At 37.1% G+C, this 20,173-nt stretch overlaps 1 protein-coding gene across 1 annotated transcript in view; it reads left to right on the plus strand.

Annotated features, from left to right (window-relative positions):
- Positions 1–18,114, plus strand: part of IL13RA1 (interleukin 13 receptor subunit alpha 1) — a 78,752-nt gene extending 60,638 nt beyond the window's left edge. The window contains exons 10-11 of the mRNA XM_032258343.1: positions 483–567; positions 15,363–18,114. Of these exons, the coding sequence (XP_032114234.1) occupies positions 483–567; positions 15,363–15,455 (178 nt within the window). The 3' untranslated portion in view covers positions 15,456–18,114. The remainder of the gene's footprint in view (positions 1–482; positions 568–15,362) is intronic.
- The last annotated feature ends 2,059 nt before the right edge of the window (positions 18,115–20,173 follow it).

A 20,173-nucleotide genomic window follows, 5' to 3' on the forward strand; every position in this document is an offset into this window, starting at 1 on the left:
ACAAAAGACAATCCTGGGGCACATCCATGGACACACCCTGGGAGATGGAGGCAAGCCCACCAAAGGATGCTGTAAGTTTGAAAAATGGAGATATATAAGAAGAAAAAGAAAAAGAGGAACGTATTATGTTCTCAGAAGATTTTTTTTTTTCAAAATTATACACAACAAGCGCCCATCTGGTCTATTAAAAGTAGAGCAGCATTATCATTTAGATGATAGGGTGTAAGTGATTCACTTATCCTGATGGTCCCTGTGCTCCACCTATGGGCAAGAATGGAACTGAATGCCTTAGAATATTGATTTTCGTGTACCCCATTTTAGAAATTTCTTTACAACTGCCTTGTCAATAAAGATGACTTGTATACCATGTCTTTTGTCCATGCCCTCTTTTAATATTTATTAAATATTAAATAATATGGTATTTATGTGGGACACTCCTTTGGACTGGAAGGTTTGAATCAAAATATCTCTGTTTTCTTAAGGCTCAAGATCATTATATTCCCTCCAATTCCTGATCCTGGCAAGATTTTTAAAGAAATGTTTGGAGACCAGAATGATGATACTCTGGTAAGAACAGATTTTGTGGGGCTTGAAATTGTTTTTTTTTTTTTTGAAAGCTATGAGATTTTTAAAAATTGTGGTAAAGTATCCATAACATAAGATTTACCATTTTAAGCATTTTTAAATATACAATTCAGGCTGGGGGTGATGGCTCACACCTGTAATCCCAACACTTTGGGAGGCTGAGGCAGGAAGATCACTTGAGCCTAGCAGTTTGAGATCAGCCTGGACATGAGACCACTGCACTCAGCTAATATATATATATATATTTTGCAAGACCCTGTTTCTACAAAATATATAAAAATTAGCTGGGTGCAGTGGCATGTACCTGTAGTCCCAGCTACACAAGAGATTGAGGTGGGGGAGGATCCCTTGAGCCCAGGAGTTTGAGGTTGCAGTGAGCCATGGTCATGCCACTGCATTCCGACCTGGGTGACAGAGCGAGATTCTATTAAAAAAAAAAAAAAAGAGTATACAGTTCAGTGTCATTAAATATAAGTAATGTAACCATCACCACTATCGCTTTCCAGAACTTTTTCATCATCCCAAATAGAAACTGTGCCTGTTGAACAATAATTCCCCATCCCCTCATTCATTCCTCCACCCCTGGTAGCCTCTATTCTACTTTCTGTCTCTATGAATTGAATATTCTAGGTACTTCATATATATGAAATCATATATATGATTTGATTTGTCATTTTGTATCTGGCTTATTTTATTTATCATAATGTTTTAAAGGTTCATTCATGTAGCATGTAACAGAATTTCATTTTGAAATTAGTTCTTATAAAGTAGAATTTATTTTTAAAAATTTTGAAGAAGATCTGATTTAAAATCAGTCCAAGCATGCCAGTTAAGAAGTCTTCAGAATACTTTGCTTATCTCATATGACTGGGCTCCATTTGCTCTCTGGGTGAGGGGATATATTTTATCAAAACATGCAGGGGGAGGGGCGTCCTTTATGAAGCTAGCCTAATGGGCAGGCCTTCTGACTCTTGGATAATTTAGAAAACTTGATGTGGAGAAATAGAAACATACGGTAAGCAATTGAAATGCATTGTGTTCATGTTGTTTCTTGGAAAGCTGGACTCCAAGACATAGAAGCGGAGCAGCCCTACCCTACACAGTTGGTTTCCTGCAGCCTCTCATGCTAGAATTTGTGGCTAGAAAAACCTAAGACATTATGGGAATAAAAGGGTTTGAGGTTTCTATGATAATACATCCACCCTACCGAAATAATAAAGACACTAAATGAAATAAATATTATTATCCTTGTGTATATCTTAAAGGAATAATAACAGGCATAGGGCGGTTAATTTAGGGAAGTAGTACTGCATAGTAGATAATAGCCTGATTTCTGGAGTCAGATTGTCTGGATTCATATCTCTGCTGTGTCATTTACCATCTTTTTGACCTTGGATAATTTCCTTAGTTTCTCTGTGACTCAATTTTTTCATTAGTAAAATGGAGGTAACAATAGCACCTGCCTCATAGGGTTATGTGAATTAAATTAATTTAATACCCAACAATTAATTGAATGGAAACTGCTTAGCATACGTGGCACATTGTAAGTGCTTAATAAGCGTTAGTGATTAACGTTATTATTGATAATAATTTATTTTTCTCTCTAATCCCCAAATAATTATTGTAATAATGGGTGATTCTCAATAGCAGTGATGGTATTTGGTTAGGGAGGGAAGGCAGAGAGGCAGATATGCTATCAGAGGAGGATTCATTTGGATCACTTTTTCACCAGGTCATCTTCACAGATATTAGGTAACTCTACCAGACCCTGGGAGTCAGGGCATGTAGAGCCAGAAGTTAGATACCTGATGAGGAAATTGTATGTTGTATCTGGAGCGAGTATGATAACTATGGTTCTCCAACTTTAGTTGAGTCACAATCAACTGGAGTGCTTATAAGAAATACAGATTTCTGAGCCTTCTCTCCAGAAACCCTGATTTGGCAGGTCAGGGATGAGTTCTAGGACTCTGCATATTTAACAGGAGCCCATAGATTATCTCTGTCCTGCTAAGAGAGGCTATGGGTCACACTTTGAAAATCACTGATAAAGATATTTACCCCCGTCTCTTCCTTCATTTCACCAGCTGTGATAGATGCGGAGGCTGGGAATTGTACAAGGACTCTAACAACTTTAACCATTATTGAAAATCTGCTATGTGCCAGACAATGAATTAAGTGCTTTGCCTATATTACCTTATTGAATCCACATAACCAACCTATGGAGAAGATGTTCTTAGTATTATTTTACAGATGAGGAAATGGAGCCCCCATGAGGTTAAGCAATTTAGCTGCAGTCACACAGCTCGTGGTGGAAAGGTAGAATTTGACCCAGGGCTGTCCTATGCCAGACTTCTCTTATTCTTTCTGCTATGCTGCATTGCCTCTTGTAAGATAGAATGCTTGTCCTGAAGAACCTCACCATCTTCTAGGATGTCTGTATGACAGAAGTAGAGGGTTGGGATAGGGGATTTCTGAGAAAAGATTTGGGGTCATATTATAAATAGCTTTAAATGGGAAGATATTTTCATGTCTTGTGTATATTAATGGCACTTTTCGTGCACTGCTTGTGGGCCTGTAAAATGACATATATCCTTTCTGGAAGGCAACCTGATAAAATGTAACAAGAATCTTTAAGTCTATGATTATACTTTTGGGAAACAATTTTGAGGAAATAATTCAACAATGGCACAAGAGTGGTTAATGCAGCATTTGCTTTTAACATGAAAAATTTGAAACCAATGAAACATCAACAATCAAGAATTAGTTTAAATAAATAAAAATTAGGTTTTCAAAGCATTTAATGTTATAACAAAATACTCAAGATACAAGAATAAGAAACAGACCATAAACGTGTAGTATATTATAATCATAATTTTTGTTGAAAATGCATTAATATATACATAGAATGAGGGGAAGGAAATGGGTCCAAATGAATTATTATTTCTAGGCAAAGGGATTGTGGGTAACTGATATGATTCTCTGTCTACCTCTCTGAAATTTTCAAATTGCCTATACTGGGCATGTACTACTTTTATAATGAAAGAAAATCTGTACAAGTCATTACAGGGAAAAGAGAATATTGTAATCAACCAGGTCTGAGAGATAATAGGGACTTGAACTTAGGTGGGAGCAGAGGAGATTGACGTAAGAGACATTATTAAAGGAAATCAACTCATTATGACTTGGTGAGTCTGTGTGGGTGATGAGAGGTAGGGAGAATAAAAAATAATTTCAAGTTTTCAAGTCTGAGTAATAGCGCGAATGATGGTAACATTGACAGCAAAATCAGATCAATTATCTTTCTCAGAGATGAGAAAATTGCTTTTTTCAATTTGCTGTCTAGAGGATAATATGTTGTTTTTGTCCCGATGAGTCAGATAATTCTGTAATTTGGTGACGCAGATATACTGACAATATGGATCATTAAAAGCACAAGGTATTTTTGTTTTGTCCATTGCAGACCATTAAACAAAATCAGTTCTTTAAAACTGAAAGTATAATAAAAATTCCAGAGATGGGGAAGGGTAAGAGAACAAATTTTTATGTCTGCTTTTAACCAAATGGAAAACTCTTGCTTTCTTCACATGGCATCAATTCTCACAAATTGGACTGCATATGCTGCATATTCTTTTACATCTAGAATCATTGAATTATTGAATGAATATAGCCCTAGAGGTCATCTAATGAGGTGGATATTGACATGTTTAATTATTTCCCTTTAATTATAAATGTTCAAGATTCTCACTTCTCTCTCTCTCTCTCTCTTTCTCTCTCTCTCTCTTTTGAGATGGAGTTTTTGTTCCTGTTGCCCAGGCTGGAGTGCAATGATGCCATTGCAGCCTCCACCTCCTGGGTTCCAGTGGTTCTTCTGCCTTGGCCTCCCAAGTAGCTGGGAAAACAGGTGCCCACAATCACACCCAGCTAATTTTTGTATTTTTAATAGAGATGGGGTTTCACCACATTTGCCAGGCTGGTCTTGAACTCCTGACCTCAGGTGATCCACCTGCCTTGGCCTCCCAAAGTGCTGGGATTACAGGCCTGAGCCACCATGCCTGGCCTCATCTCCCTCTCTTTAGAGATAGGGACATTAGGAGCCACAGAGAAGTTTCTCAAGGACTATCACTGTGTTAGGCCAATCTTGTATTGCTGTTATTGCTATAAAGGCATAACTGAAACTGGGTAAGTTTTAAAGAAAAGAGGTTTAATTGGCTCATGATTCTGCAGGCTTCACAGGAAGTGTGGTGCCAGCATCTGCTTCTATTGAGTACCTCAGGAAGCTTACAGTCACAGCTTAACTTTGACTTTCCAAGTGTGGCCTGGTGGAAAGTGAAGGGGTAGCAGGTTTCTTACATGGAAAGAGTGGGAACAAGAAGGGGTGGGGGTTTGCCATATACTTTTAAACAAACAGATCTCATGAGAACTCACTCACTGTTGTGAGGACAGCACTAAGCCATGAGGGATCCGCCCCTGTGACCCAAACACTTCCCACCAGGCCACACTTCCAACGTTGGAGATTACAATTCAGTATGAAATTTACCAGGGGCATATATGCAAACTCTGTCAGTCACATAGAGAGGTAACTGCAAAACCTGGACTAGAAGCCATATAGCCCAAAGTTACCAACTTCCAATCCAAAGAAATAATCCTTGTCCTTTTTAAAACAGTCTCTTCTTCCACACTGCACCATTGATAGTTGTTCTTATAAAAATTTCTTTAGTTATGGCCATAAATAAATTAAATCTTCAGTATAGTTTTCCTTAAAGTTACTAGTGTTTTGCTGATATTTTGTTCATTACTGTAGTAACGTTTTGGCCAACAGCATTTCTTTCTGTTGCTTTGCTATTTGCCTTTTCCTTGTAACCAATTGGGCTGCTGGCCATATTGAGGGGAGGTAAGGGGAGTTGCAGAGGGAATTGCTTTTTCTCTCTATCTGCATTTCTTTTATCCATAAAAAAGATCTATTCTCCCCCTGCTTCTTGGAAACCAAATCTTCTTTTCAGCATTGTGCCATTTTTACATTCCTGATCAGAAAGCAGCTTTTTAAACATGGAAATAACACCCCAATACTGCTAATGGTTATTTTTTACTTCAGTGTATATCTTTTTTTTTTTTTTTTTTTTTGAGACGGAGTCTTGCTCTGTAACCCAGACTGGAGTGCAAGTGGCACCATCTCGGCTCACTGCAACCTCTGCTTCCCGTGTTCAAGTGATTCTCCTGCCTCAGCCTCCCAAGTAGCTGGGACTACAGGTGGTGCCACCATGCCTGGCTAATTTTTGTATTTTTAGTAGAGATGGGGTTTCACCACGTTGATCACTCTGGTCTAGAACTCCTGACCTCAGGTGATCCATCCACCTTGGCCTGCCAAAGTGCTGGGATTACAGGTGTGAACCACCACCCCTAGACTCAGTGTGTATCTATAAAAACTAAAAATGCTTTCCTACATAGGCAAAATAGCATTAGTGTACTTTAAAAATTATTAATTCCTTAATTTCATCTAACACTCAGTCCATATTCAAATATTTCCATCTGCTCAAATTGTGGCTAAGATAGTGGCTGAGATTGACTACTATATTTAAGGTGATAACAGCATGTCACCTCCTGCCATTTGCACTTTTTCCCCCGTTGCTTCAACACAGGTAATTTGTGTAGTGTTATGCTAGCATCTTGTCAAGTCTTCAGCTAATGCTTTTTATATCAGTTCGTATTCTTGCTTGAATCAATAATTTCCTTAGGGGTTAATTATTACAATTTTTCTCTTTCTATCATTTCTACATTTACTTTATGTTTTTTTGAGACAGAGTCTTGCTCTGTCACTGAGGCTGGAGTACAGTGATTCAATCTCTGCTCACTATAGCCTCAACTTCCTGAGCTCAAGCAATTTTCCTGCCTCAGCCTCCTGAATAGCTGGGAATCATGTACCACCACACTCAGCTAACTTTTAATTTTCTTGTGTGGAGACAGGGTCTCAAATTTCTAGGCTCAAGCAATCCTCCTGCCTCAGCCTCCCAGATTGCTGGAACTACAGGCATGAGTCACCATGCCTGGCCTATTTCTACATTTATAAGCTGGCCCTTATCTATAAAGTGCTGCTTTCAGTCATCAACTGAGCTCTTTGGTTCTTCTGAAATTCAGTTCCTACTAAAAAGGCAAGCTACATATTTAATTATTTCCCTTTATTTATCAATTTTTAAAGTGAGGAGTGAATTAATAGATTCCTCAGATAGTACCAAGTTGTTCTCCTCCATACCACCACATTCAACCTTTTTTTTGTTATTAAGAATGTTTATTCAGCCGGGCGCGGTGGCTCAAGCCTGTAATCCCAGCACTTTGGGAGGCTGAGGCGGGTGGATCACGAGGTCAAGAGATCGAGACCATCCTGGTCAACATGGTGAAACCCCGTCTCTACTAAAAATACAAAAAATTAGCTGGGCATGGTGGTGCGTGCCTGTAATCCCAGCTACTCAGGAGGCTGAGGCAGGAGAATTGCCTGAACCTAGGAGGCGGAGGTTGCGGTGAGCCGAGATCGCGCCATTGCACTCCAGCCTGGGTAACAAGAGTGAAACTCTGTCTCAAAAAAAAAAAAAAAAAGAATCTTTATTCACATAAAAATATGAAACAAAAACCAATTATAATAAAAGAGAAAATAATAACTCTTTACCAAATACCTTATAATTTGGAGTAAATGACAAACTAAAATATTTCTCAAACATTTTGATAAAGAGATTCATGAGTCTGATCAAAAAGATTTTTATGAGACCTTAGTAATTATAATAATTTAGAAAAATTATTATGTGTTAATTAGTACAATAAATTTCCTTTAAAGCTATCTAATTGTGGAATATGAAAGCTTCCAAATATGGAAAATTAAAAGTATTTAATTGACAACTTATTGTTCAAGTTTTGCAAAATCTGACTTTCTTTCTTTTTTTTTGGGGTGGGACAGAGTCTTGCTCTGTCACCCAGGCTGGAGTGCAGTGGTGCAATCATAGTTCACTGCAGACTTAGCCTCCTGGGCTGAGGTGATCCTCCCACCTCAGCTTTCCAAGTAGCTGGGACTACAGGCATGCGCCACCATGACCAGCTAATTTTTTGTATGTATGTATGTATGTATGTATTTATTTATTTATTTTTGTAGAGATGGGGTTTTCCACATTGCCCAGGCTAGTCTCAAACTCCTGGGCTCACGTGATCTGCCTGCCTCGGCCTCCCAAAGTGCTGGCATTTCAGGCATGAGCCACCATGCCAAGCCTCAACTTGTTGTTTTTCAAGTTGCAATGATTTTAAGGTGTGGAGATCTACAATTCATTTTGTGTAACTTTCTATTTTGAATATTGATCTGAAGAAGACGGGTATGAAATAGGTAGACTTGTATATCAAAGGCCAGTGTTTTTGCATCAGGCTAAGATAAATGAAACCCACTTCACTTCTATAGAAAATCCACTGTGGAAAATAACGAAATCTTGAAAGTAATCTTAACTTGAGACTTGATGTTTCATTGTACTACCAAATTTATGTCTTTAAAACATGAAAGCCTATATAATATGCTGTTTTCCTAGGCTCAGATAATTACCCACTAAAGGCCAGTTGTGTAAGCCTCCTAATCACTGATTCTCTTCATCTGTGATGTTTTTCATCTTTGGCCATTATTCTGTTGCTGATTACCTTGTTTTTAAAATTGTCAGTAAGGATTGAATTCTGGACTGGTAATTGTGTGGATTTATTTATTTTTTTTCTGCAAGTGGTTTTAAAATTAGGCAGGCGTATAATTCACAGAATTGAATGATAGGACAGAGCCATTGCATTTATTTGTTTTACCTTACATGGACATATTGAAGCAGTACTCAGGAAAAGGCCAGTGTGTTGATAAAGGGTGAAAATGAGAGTAATTCAAATTTTGGGAATAGAAAAAAGGCAATCAGAAAGATTAATGTATTCTGAGAAGCCCTTTCTGCTGTAGAGTTCACCTCATTAAAACAAATTGTTTTTCTCTTGTCCAGCACAGCCAAGTGTTAGATCTAATGACCAGAAACGAAAGTGTAATTTTCAGGGTGCATTTTAAATAGTTACACAGTTTTTATTTGTGAAAAATCCATGTTACAGACACACACACACACACACGCACACACACACACACACACGCTTCACCACTATACATTCATGCAATTTTTAATTCATTTTTTTTTTCTTATCACTTTGGAGGCCAAGGCCAAATTCCTGAGGTCAGGAATTTGAGACCAATCTGGCCAACATGATGAAACCCTGTCTCTAATAAAAATACAAAAATTATCTGGGCACAGTGTGTGTGCCTGTAATCCCAGCTACTTAGGAGGCTGAGGCAGGAGAATCACTTGAGCCCAGGAGGTGGAGGTTGCAGTAAGCCCAGATTGCACCATTGCACTCCAGCCTGGAGTGACAAGAGCGAGACTCCATCTCAAAACAAAATATATATATATATATATATATATATAAATATATAAAATATTAATTATATTTATTTATAATTTATAAATATGTTTATATATGTATAAATATGTATATTTCTTTTAAAAGCAATATACATTTAGTATAGACAAATTAGAACTACAGATACTCAAGAGAGAAAAAAAATCACTCTTAATCCTGTCACCCAGACATAACTATCTTTAATGGTATGTGAACAACATAGGGAAACTGAAATACCTTTAGTGATAAATGGAATAATAGCAACCACAATAATAATAGTTCATACTTACTGAACTTTTACTATGTGTCTTAGTAACACTGTCATATTGAATTGTATTTGAATGTAACAAATGAGAATTAAACTAAAGGAATTTCTGAACTTTTGATATATTATAAAATAATTTTTAATGATGATCGAAAAGCAGTTTTTCCATATGCTCTTCCCATTTGCTCCCCATTTTTACAGTTGTTGAGCATCTCCATTGTGGGTGTCCTCATATAGAGCCCTCACTGAGTCTTACTTCAGTGTGTGGAGATACACTTGATGCTTACTACCATTCTTTATGTCAACATTGCTCCAGTCATTTGAGTTGTTTGAAGCTCGAAAGTTTTCTCAGGAATGATTAACTGGAATGGCATTTCCTGAATTATTTACACATTGATGGAATTCACTACATTTATCATTGAAAGTCATTTTGGCAAGATATAAAATCCATGGCTCATAGGTGCTGCCTTGCGTTGTGTCATCCATTTTCTTCCGGCATAATATGTTTTTGTCAGAGTCAGCAGACAATATAATTTTCCTCCTGTATTAAAACACTTGGTCTTTTTCCCTGGCTGTCAAAAGATTTTTTTCTTCATAGTCTAATAATTTTACCAGACTATGTGTTGGTGTTGTGATTTTCTGTGGTATATGGCATGCCTTCTCAGTATGTAATTTTAAATCTATTTTTTAAATTTTTAGTAAAAGTTTCTTCACTTATAGTTGTTAGTTATTCTGTTCCCATGTTTTCTTTGATCTTTCACATCTTCTTTTTTGTTTTGACTCAGGTTCTTTCTCTGTTGCCTGGGCTGGAGTGTGGTGGCACCATGATAGCTCATTGCAGCCTCCAACTTCTGGGCTCAAATGCACCTCCCAACTCAGCTTCCTGACTAGCTGGGACAAGTGTGTGCCACCATGCCTGGCTAATTTTTAAATGTTTTTTAGAGATACAGTCTTGCTATGTTGCCCAGGCTGGTCTTAAACTACTGGCTTCAAGTTATTCCCCTACCTGGGCCTTCCAAAGTTAAGGGATTATAGGTGTGAGTCCCTGCACCCAGCCCTTCCAGCCCTTTCATAGCCTCTTGAATAATTCTCACCCACCTTCATTTCTTTATTGTTAAAAAAAAATCATACTTTTCATCTATTTCTTTAAGGTCTCATCTGATGATGTGTTATGTTTATTTGCCCTGTGTTTCTCCTGGCTTAGTCTTCAATTTTGAAATGATTATTTTCTTTTACTTATTTTTTATTTTTTGAGATGGAGTCTCTGTCACCCAGGCTGGAGTGCAGTGGTATGATCTTGGCTCACTGCAACCTCTGCCTCCCAGGTTCAAGTGATTCACCTGCCTCAACCTCCCAAGTAGCTGGGATTACAGGCCCCTGCCACCTCACCCGGCTAATTTTATATTTTTAGTAGAGGCAGGGTATCACCATGTTGGTCAGGCTGGTCTCGAACTCCTTACCTCAAGTGATCCACCCACTTCAACTTCCCAGAGTGCTGAGATTACAAGTGTGAGCCACTGCGCTTGGCCTTCTTTTACTTTTAATTCTTCCCTGAGTTTTGTCATCTAATTTCTGAGTTGTTTATGTTGACTTTTAATATATTCCTCTACATTGTTTCCTTTTTCATATCATGTAACTTTATTAATATACTTCAGCTAGTTTTGAAATATTAAGTTATAGTTTCAATCTATTTTGTGAATATGTTCTGTTTTAGTTCTGTAAGAATATTATTCTGTTGCTCCTTTTTATTTTATTTTATAATTTTAAACATTTTTTATTTTTTTAAAAATTGTGTTTTTTTGTAGAGGTGGAGTTTCATCATGTTTCCCAGGCTGGTCTCAAACTCCTGGGCTCAAGCAATCCTTCTGCCGTGGCCTCCCAAAGTGCTGGGATTACAGGCATGAACAACCAGGCCTGGCCTCTTTTGCTCATTTTTGCGTGAAATTAGTTTCCTGAACTTTTAGAAAGAGGCTTGACTGAGACAAGTTTATTTTTCCTAATGTTATGACTCTAGAGTTCCATCCTCTATCGTTGTTGAGAATTATAGTGAATTACATTCTGAAATCTCCTTGCCTTTCTGTCTACCTTTTCTGCTTTTATCTAGGCTTTCTTTTTTGTCTCTCTCATTCCTGTCTTGGCCAATATGTAACCCAGTCTCACTGGTTTTTCCTCAGAGTGCAGCTTTGCTCTGGAAGGGATTAGGGATTAGTTTTGAGAGTTTCCGGAGGCCCAGGCTGCTTTCAGTCTAGATCATGGACTCCTTGCACTCAATCACTGCTTGAAGATGTAAAACCCACCCTTTCTCAGTTGTTTACAAATTTGCTTGCTGAAGTTTGAGTTATTTTACAGTTCTCAGATCTATAGGATACCATGTTGAGTCTGTTTATGTACTCTTCCATAGCTAATGCCATTTTGGCCTTGTAACTATCTCTGATTTATCTGCACTCACTCTTACTTTGAGGTTCGTCGGGGAATCGTTTTCATCTTGTTTTGTTGTAGATTGTGTTGGTAGATGTTGGCTTTGCTTTCCTACTTATATTTCCCACCTGTATTTTTTTATGGTGACATTAGGGAAGATTCAAGAACTATGTTGCCACCACCATCTTCTTCCCAGAATTTTCCTGCAAACTATAGATCAAGGGGCAAATCCTGCCTACCACTTTTTTGTACAATCTTTAACCTAAGAATGGTTTTTGTGCTTTTAAATAGTTGGGAAAAAAATCTAAGAATACTATTTCATGGCACATTAAACTAAGATTTCAGTGTCATAAAGTTTTGTTGGCCAGGCCCATTTAGTTATATATTGTCTATGGCTGCTTTCATGCTGCAACAACAGGGTTGTATTATTATAGGCACAGAGACTATATGGCCCTCAATACCAAAATTACTTCTTATCTAGGCATTTTCAGGAAAAGTTAGTCAACCCTGGGCCCCTATAATATACTTTTTGGTGGCTAAAGGCTATTCCATTGTGTGCATATATTACAATGTACTTTACCAAATTCCTATTATTGGGCATTTGGATGAATCCTAAATTTCGTTATATAGGCAACATTTCACAGCTAAGTATAAGCATATGTATTAATATTTTGTTACTGTCTTAGGATAAATTGTTACAAACCAGATTACTTGATCAAGGGGTAAGGTATATATATTTTAAACTCTTTGATTGATATAGGCTGAGTATTCCTAATATGAAAATCTAAAATCCAGAATGCTCCAAGATCTGAAACTTTCTGAGTGCTAATGTGATGTTCAAAGGAAATGTTCATTGCAACATTTTGGATTTCAGATTTTTGTATTAGTGATGCTCAGCCAGTAAGTATATAGTGCAAATATTCCAAAATCTGAAATACTTCTGCTCCCAAGCATTTTGGATAAGGGATATTCTACCTGTATTGACAAATTGTCATACAGAAAGGTTGTACTAGTTAAATTCTCATTAGGGAAACTGGCTAAATAAGTTATGGTGCATTAATGCAATGAAATATTATGTAGAGGTTAAAATGAGGTAGATCACTTTTACTGATGTATAAAAATATGTAACATATGCTGTTAGTTGAAACACCCAGGTTATATATGGAGAGTATGATTCCCTTGTGTTAAGAAAACTGAGGCATTAAAATGTACAAACTTTAATTTTTTCATAAGAAGCATAGATTACAACTAAGTTGTGCCAGTTCATATAACTACCAGTAGTATGTTTGATTGGTTGGTTGACCACACTTTTGCCGATATGATGTTACCTAATTTTAAAATTCTTGCCAAGTTGATAGATGAGAAAACAGGTTTTGTACTTTTTCCCAAGTTCATTGGCTTGAATGAATTCTTTTGTGAAATTCTTGTTCCATGTCCATTTTTCCTTGTTGTATTCATCTTTTGGTGGTTTGTAAAGCTGTTTACATATTAGATATTAACCCTTTGGTTTCTTATCCATGTTTTCCTTTGTATTGTATGTAGGGTGATTAATGATGTACAAAAGTTTTTTTCCTTTTTTATGCAGTCAAATCTTCCTGTATTTTTAGGTGTAAAGAGCCCTTTCTACCTTAGATGTATATAGTTGTTCCTCTACATATTTTTCTAGTACTTATTTGATTTTGTTTTTTACACTGAGATCTTTAATCCATCAGGGATTTATTCATGTAGGCTATGAAGTAGGGTTTAGCATTGTTTTCAAATGCTTATATTACCCAGTTGTCTTAGTGTCATTTATTAAATAAGCCATTTTTTCAAGGTTATATAATTTTTTCAGATTGTTTTTATTAGAAATCTGAACACTTCACATGTTTTAAAATCAAGTTTGAGGTGTCATTTACAATAAAATTTACTTTTTTGAGTGTTCAGTTAGAAGAATTTCAGCAAATTATATAATTTTATAACCACTGCTCCAATAAAAATATAGAATATTTCCATCAACTCCTAAAAGCTCTCTTCTGCTCCTTTGCATCGACCCCCTCTGTTAATCCTAGACCCTTGCAAACACTGATCTGTTTTTTTGTCCCTAAAGTCCTACCTTTTCAAGATGTCCTATAAATGGAATCACACAGTATATAGCTTTTTGAGCTTGGCTTTTTTCACTCAGCATAATGCATTTAAGAGACATCCACATTGTTGCATGTATCAGTAGTTCATTTCCTTTTATTGCTGAGCAGTATTCTATGATATGGTTGTACCAGTTTATTTAACCATTCACTTGTTCAAGGACATCAGAGTTGTATCTACTTTTTATCTCTCATTAGTGAAAATGCTATAAACATTCATGTAGAAGTCTTTGTATGACATGTTTTCATTTCTCTTGGGTAAAGACCAGGGAGGAGGATTTCTGGGTCATGTGGGAAGTGTATGTGTTATTTTATAACCAGCTGTCAGACTGTTTTCCATAATGACTGCACTATCTTGTTTTCACCAACAATACATAAGAGATCCAGTTTCTCTGCATTCTTATGAGCACTTGGAATTGTCAATATTTTTAATTTTAGCCATTCTAGTAGGTGTGTCAGGGTTATATAATTTATTTAGAATAATTAGCATATTTTGAGCAGTATTTCCCAATTTATCCCCTTATCTCTTAACTTGCTCATTCTGTCTTCAATAGCACAACCTGAGGCAGCTCTTGTTTCTGTTTTTCTTTTTTCCATTTTTTTCCCTAAGAACATCAGTGCAGAAAATGAGCTTAGACATAATCCAATGCAGGATTTGGCAGACTTTTTTCTCTTAAGGGCCAGATAGTAAATGATTTTGTTTTTGCAAGCCATTCAGTCTCTGTCACAACTCAACTCTGCCATTATAACTTGAATGCAGGTGAAGGCCATACAGAAACAAAGACAGGCATTCAGCCAGATTTGACCTGTGGACTATAGTTTGCTGACCCCTGGTTTAGTCTAACAACTTTATTTTACAGATGAGAAGACTGAGCTCAGGTTTCACCCTTTCCTCTGATTTACAAGTAAAAAAGGCAAGGACCAGGATATTGGCTTTTACCATAAGAGACATGCTTGAATTGGGTTCAAGATAAGTGTGCCTTATATGTAATTTCCTGTCCTAGCTAATGATGTTAGATGAAGCTCTTAATATAGGGTCTTTCAGCAATTTCAATTGCAGTAAGACTTTTGGAACATCTTATGTTTTGCCATTTATCTCGATGCTGCTTGACATTTTGAGCCTATTATATCTCTGGAGCAATGAGCATTAAGAAAATAAAGATAATAAAGGTCTCAGCAAAACAGTTGGTCTAAGAAGGGCATGACATCCTTTTATTCTTCTTGATAGATTTTGTTTCCAATGTTTGAAATGGCCAAATTTGTTTATCTGTGGATAGTTATTGTACATCATGTAACTATCCCATGATTTCCCCCTCAATTTAATATTAATTCCTGATTGTTTTGTTTCATTAATCATTCAGATAGATAAAGATCCTTAGGTCAAAAAAGACAAAAACAAAACCCAGGAAGTCATACACTTGTGGTTCCACGTACACAACAAACCTAAAAATAAGCATTGGCAGTAAGTACTCAGGGAAAGAATACTATTTAGGAATGTCATTGTGTATGTGTTTTTTCCTCCCTTCTAGCACTGGAAGAAATACGACATCTATGAGAAGCAAACCAAGGAAGAAACCGACTCTGTAGTGCTGATAGAAAACCTGAAGAAAGCCTCTCAGTGATGGAGATAATTTATTTTTTACCTTCAATGTGACCTTTGAAGATTCTTCCCATTCTCCATTTGTTATCTGGGGACTTATTAAATGGAAACTGAAACTACTGCACCATTTAAAAACAGGCAGCTCATAAGAGCCACTGGTCTTTATGTTGAGTCGTGCACCAAAAAACTAAAAATAATGGGCCCTTTGGAGAAGAGCGTGGAGTCATTCTCATTGAATTATAAAAGCCCGCAGGCTTCAAACTAGGGTACAAAGCAAAAAATGATGAAAGCAGTAGAGTTAATCTTATCAAGAGTTGTGACAACTTCCTAAGGGATCAATACTTTGTGTAATTTGTAGGGGAACTCATTTTGGGTGCAAATGCTAATGTCAAACTTGAGTCACAAAGAACATGTAGCAAACAAAATTGATAAAATCTAATATCTATTGTCTGGGTTCCCATTGAACCATGTTTGTGGCTATTAAAACTCTTTTAACCGTCTGGGCCCGGTGCAGTGGCTCACGCCTATAATCCCAGCACTTTGGGAGGCCAAGGTGGGCAGATATTTGAGGTCAGGAGTTTGAGACCAGCCTAGCCAAAATGGTGAAACCTCGTCTCTACTAAAAGTACAAAAATTAACCAGGTGTGGGTGTGTGTGCCTGTAATCCCAGCTACTCAAGAGGCTGAGGCAAGAGAATCACTTGAAGCTGGGAGGTGGAGGGTTGCAGTTACCAGAGATAGTGCCACTGCACTCCCGCCTGGACAACAGAGCAAGACTCTGTCTCAAAAACAAAACAAAACAAAACAAATCTCTTAATAGTCTGGAGTCATCATTCCCTTTGACAGCATTTTCCTCCACTTTGAAAGCCCCAGAAATCAGTGTTGGCCATGATGATAACAACTACAGAAAAGGCAGAGGCAGCTTCTTTGCCAAGACCTTTCAAAGCCATTGTAAACTGTTAAGGGCAGTGGAGGTAGAATGATTCCTTGGGTATTAGAGTTTCAACTATGAAGTCTCTAATGATGTATTGTCTTCACCTCTGCTACTCAATTAGTATTTACTGTGTCTTTGGCTTGTGCTAGGCCCCCAGGTGTGAAGCACAGACCCCTTCCAGGGTTTACAGTCTATTTGGGACTCCTCAGTTCTTACCACTTTTTTTTTTTAAATCTCCACCAGCCATTTTTCAGACCTTTTAACTCCACAGCTCCCACACTGATTTCCCCCTTTTACATTCTCCCTCCTTCCCTTTCTTGTAGTCTTTTGACTTTCATTGGAAATTAGGATGTAAATCTGCAGGATACCTAGAGGAGCACAGGATAATTTGTGTCTCAGGTTAAGTGTGAGTAGACCAAGAAACAATGACTAATTCTTGCATGTCTTGTAACTTCTGTGTGAGGGTTTTCAGCATGGATATTTATCTATGCATTTTCTAAACAGAGATGAGGTATTATCTTCACTTTGAACTTTGCTATTTGAGAAAAAAGAATAGTTGAATCTTCTCTTTCTTTACAAGATGGGCCCAGGATTCCTCTTTTCTCTGCCATAAATGATTAATTAAATAGCTTTTGTGTGTTACATTGATAGTCAGCCATCCAAGGCTCTGTTTATGTTTTTTTGGGGCATATGTTGGGTTCCATTCTCACCTATCCCCACAACATAGCCATATATATACCCTCTATTCTTACTTCCTCCAAATTTAAAGAAGTATGGGAAATGAGAGACATCTCCCCACACCCTATTTCTCTCCTCACACACAGACTCATATTACTGGTCGGAACTTGAGAACTTTACATCACAAGTTCTCCCAACGTTCACCAATGATATTAATATGATGATGCTACTTGCAATTTCTGCTCCTCGGGGAGAAGAGATAAGAAACCCTCACTCTCTACAGGTTTGAGTGCAAGTGGCAACCTGCTTCCATGGCCGTGGAGAAGCATGGTGCCCTGGCTTCTCTGAGGAAATTAGGTTTCATGACAATGGCAGATGTAAAGTTGTTTTCTCCTTGTGCTTTTATTCTTGAAGTCAGATTGAGGCCGGGATACAAGTATGGTAGGTGTTCCACTTTGTTCTTCTGTTCTCTAGAAAAAATATTTGGTTTTCCTGTCTAGGAATGAGATTAATTCCTTTCCAGGTATTTTATAATTCTGGGAAGCAAAACCCACGCCTCACCCTAGCCATTTTTACTGTTATCCTCTTTAGATGGCCATGAAGAGGATGCTGTGAAATTCCCAAGGAGCATTGATGTTGACAGTCCTGCAGTCTGGGAGTGGGGAAGTGATCTTTCATTCCCATCCTTCTCTTTTAGTAGTAAAATAGCTGAGGGAAAAGGAGGGGAAAGGGAAGTTATGGGAATACCTGTGGTGGTTTTATAGTTGCTAAAAGTGATCCCTAGGTCTTGGGAGCTCTTGGAGTCTTCTGTGGGAAACTAGTAGGCTCATTTACTATTTTAGGTCTAACCTGTGTGGATTTTTTTCCTCACGTACCTAAGCAAACCCACTGTCAGGATGGTCATTCTTATTCTTTCATTCAGTTAAGTTTTTTCCTTTATCTGGGCACTGAAGGGTTATGAGAAACAATGTTAACATTTTCAGTAGTCTTCAACCAGGGATTGTTTTTGTTTAACTACTTATAGGAAAGCTTGAATAAAATAAATATTGTCTTTTTGTATGTCACCCAAATGTTTTCCTTTGGTCTTATTTTGGGGAAATGGTGGGAGGCAGAGAAAATTGGAGTTAAAAGAAGAAACATTATGAAAAAATTCCAAGCCAGCTATTTTATCTTACAGTCATTTATCATGAGCTTCCTTGATGTTCTGGCTGTTCTGGTGTGCCTATGTTTTCTGATAAGGGCATAAATGCACTTCGTTTAATATTAATTTAGACTTTGTAAGCAGCACCTAAAGGGACTTAAGTATTCAATAAATTGTAGTTATGATAATTAATGGAAATGGAGAGTTGATTCTTTCTAATATTAAGCTAAAGTGGAGTACAATATGATTACTGTAATGATATACATGATGTGCAACCTCTAGTCACAAGGTAATATATTCGCAGGTTAGATTGGAAACTAAGGAAATCAGTTTTCAATAGCTATCCTTTTAAAAGCTGGTAATATAGTTTCATATTTTCTATAACTACAGCAAAATGGTTTTAATGTCACAGAGGTTTTCTTTCCCTCATTTGTGTTAAGCTCCAGGAGTGTGTCTTCAGCCAGACCACATTTGCTAATTACTCTGAATCTTTATAGAATCCAAACCCTAGGGTAAGAGTGAAGGTACTGATCTTGGTCAAGTTATTTCTTTAACTATCTAGAATTATCCAGGAAGATTCTGAAAATCCATTTCCAGGTAAGTATAGTTTTTTTGTTGTTCTTGTTTTAAAGTAAGAAACCTCTTTTCTGATTCTTAACACAACACTGAGTATTATAACAGAAAACATTTAAAATTGAGGACCCCCTTGAGATTGTAAATTTTTGTGATATCTATGGAAAACAAATTCCTGGAGCCACAAACATGATCACTTCGTCTCAAGGGGAGAGGAGCCAGAATGATCTAAGCACATTTGCTTTCCAGAGTAATTTACCATTTCGTTGTTTCCATGAACTCTTGCTCTATTAAAGGTGTAACTTATGCTCACATGAATAGCACATTATGCCACTAGGTTATTAGTGGTCTTAAAAGAAAGCAGGGGGACAAGAACATTTATTTCAGAGACTATTTTAAACCCTAGGGGTTAGATCAAAGTTTTTTGTAAATACTGTAGCTAAATCTTGGTATGCTTTTACTTTAAGCAAGGGAGGAGTTTTACTGACATTTGGATGTGCTCAATATTTTTGACATCAATCCCCAAGATGATTTCTTCCTGAAGGTTTTTTGGCTTTTAACTATCTTTCCTAATGGTCACATTTTTAGTTTACCACTAGCAACAGGAAAATATTTAACTGCTGGTTTTCAGCATTTATTGGGTAGACCATTGTACAAAAAGAGAAGATTAACAGTTTCTGAGTGGCTACTATGTGCCAAGTTACATGTGTTATTTCACTTAATCTCTATGCTGGCCCCATGAGATAGGTTGTGGTGTTTAACTGAGACACAGAATGATTGAGCTATGTGTGCAAGATCACATAGCTAGTAAGTGACTAAGACAAAATTGAGAAGCAAGTCAGCCTGACTTTAAAGCCTGTATAATATAGTCAGTGAGATATTTACTTGTCCCCAAAAGGCAGTTACCTAAAGAAAAAAAATCTTACATTATTGCCCAATTGCTTATCAACTGGAAGATTTCTGATTTTAAATCATTAATTGCAAAGTGAGCATTTTATAGTGTCTTTTTAAGAGATTCATTTGTGCATTCATTCTTCCACGAGCTAGGCAATGTGGTGTGTAATAGAAATTTAGAAGTAAATATGATTTGGCTTAGTATCGGGTGGTTAGTTAAGGAAAGGCTACTTTGTATAGGGGAAAGAAACCTGGATTCGCATTTAGGAGTTTCAAATGAATGTGGGCAGTTAACATTCTCTGTCTGGGTCTGTTTCCCCATCTGTAAAATGAAGATGTTAGACAGTGATTTATAGTCCCATCCATGACTCATAATGGTGACCATAGGTTGTGGAGTTCATTTGGAAGTGAGAATCTTTGCTATAAACACTAGCTCTAGGCATCTCTAGGCATCAGTGTTCTCATCTGTAAAATAAGAAGGCTGGACTAGATTAGCTCTATTAATTTTGACATCCAGTAAA

This window comes from Sapajus apella, unplaced genomic scaffold, assembly GCF_009761245.1.
Source record: "Sapajus apella isolate SASKATOON/1434 unplaced genomic scaffold, GSC_monkey_1.0 scaffold102, whole genome shotgun sequence".
NCBI lineage: Eukaryota > Metazoa > Chordata > Mammalia > Primates > Cebidae > Sapajus > Sapajus apella.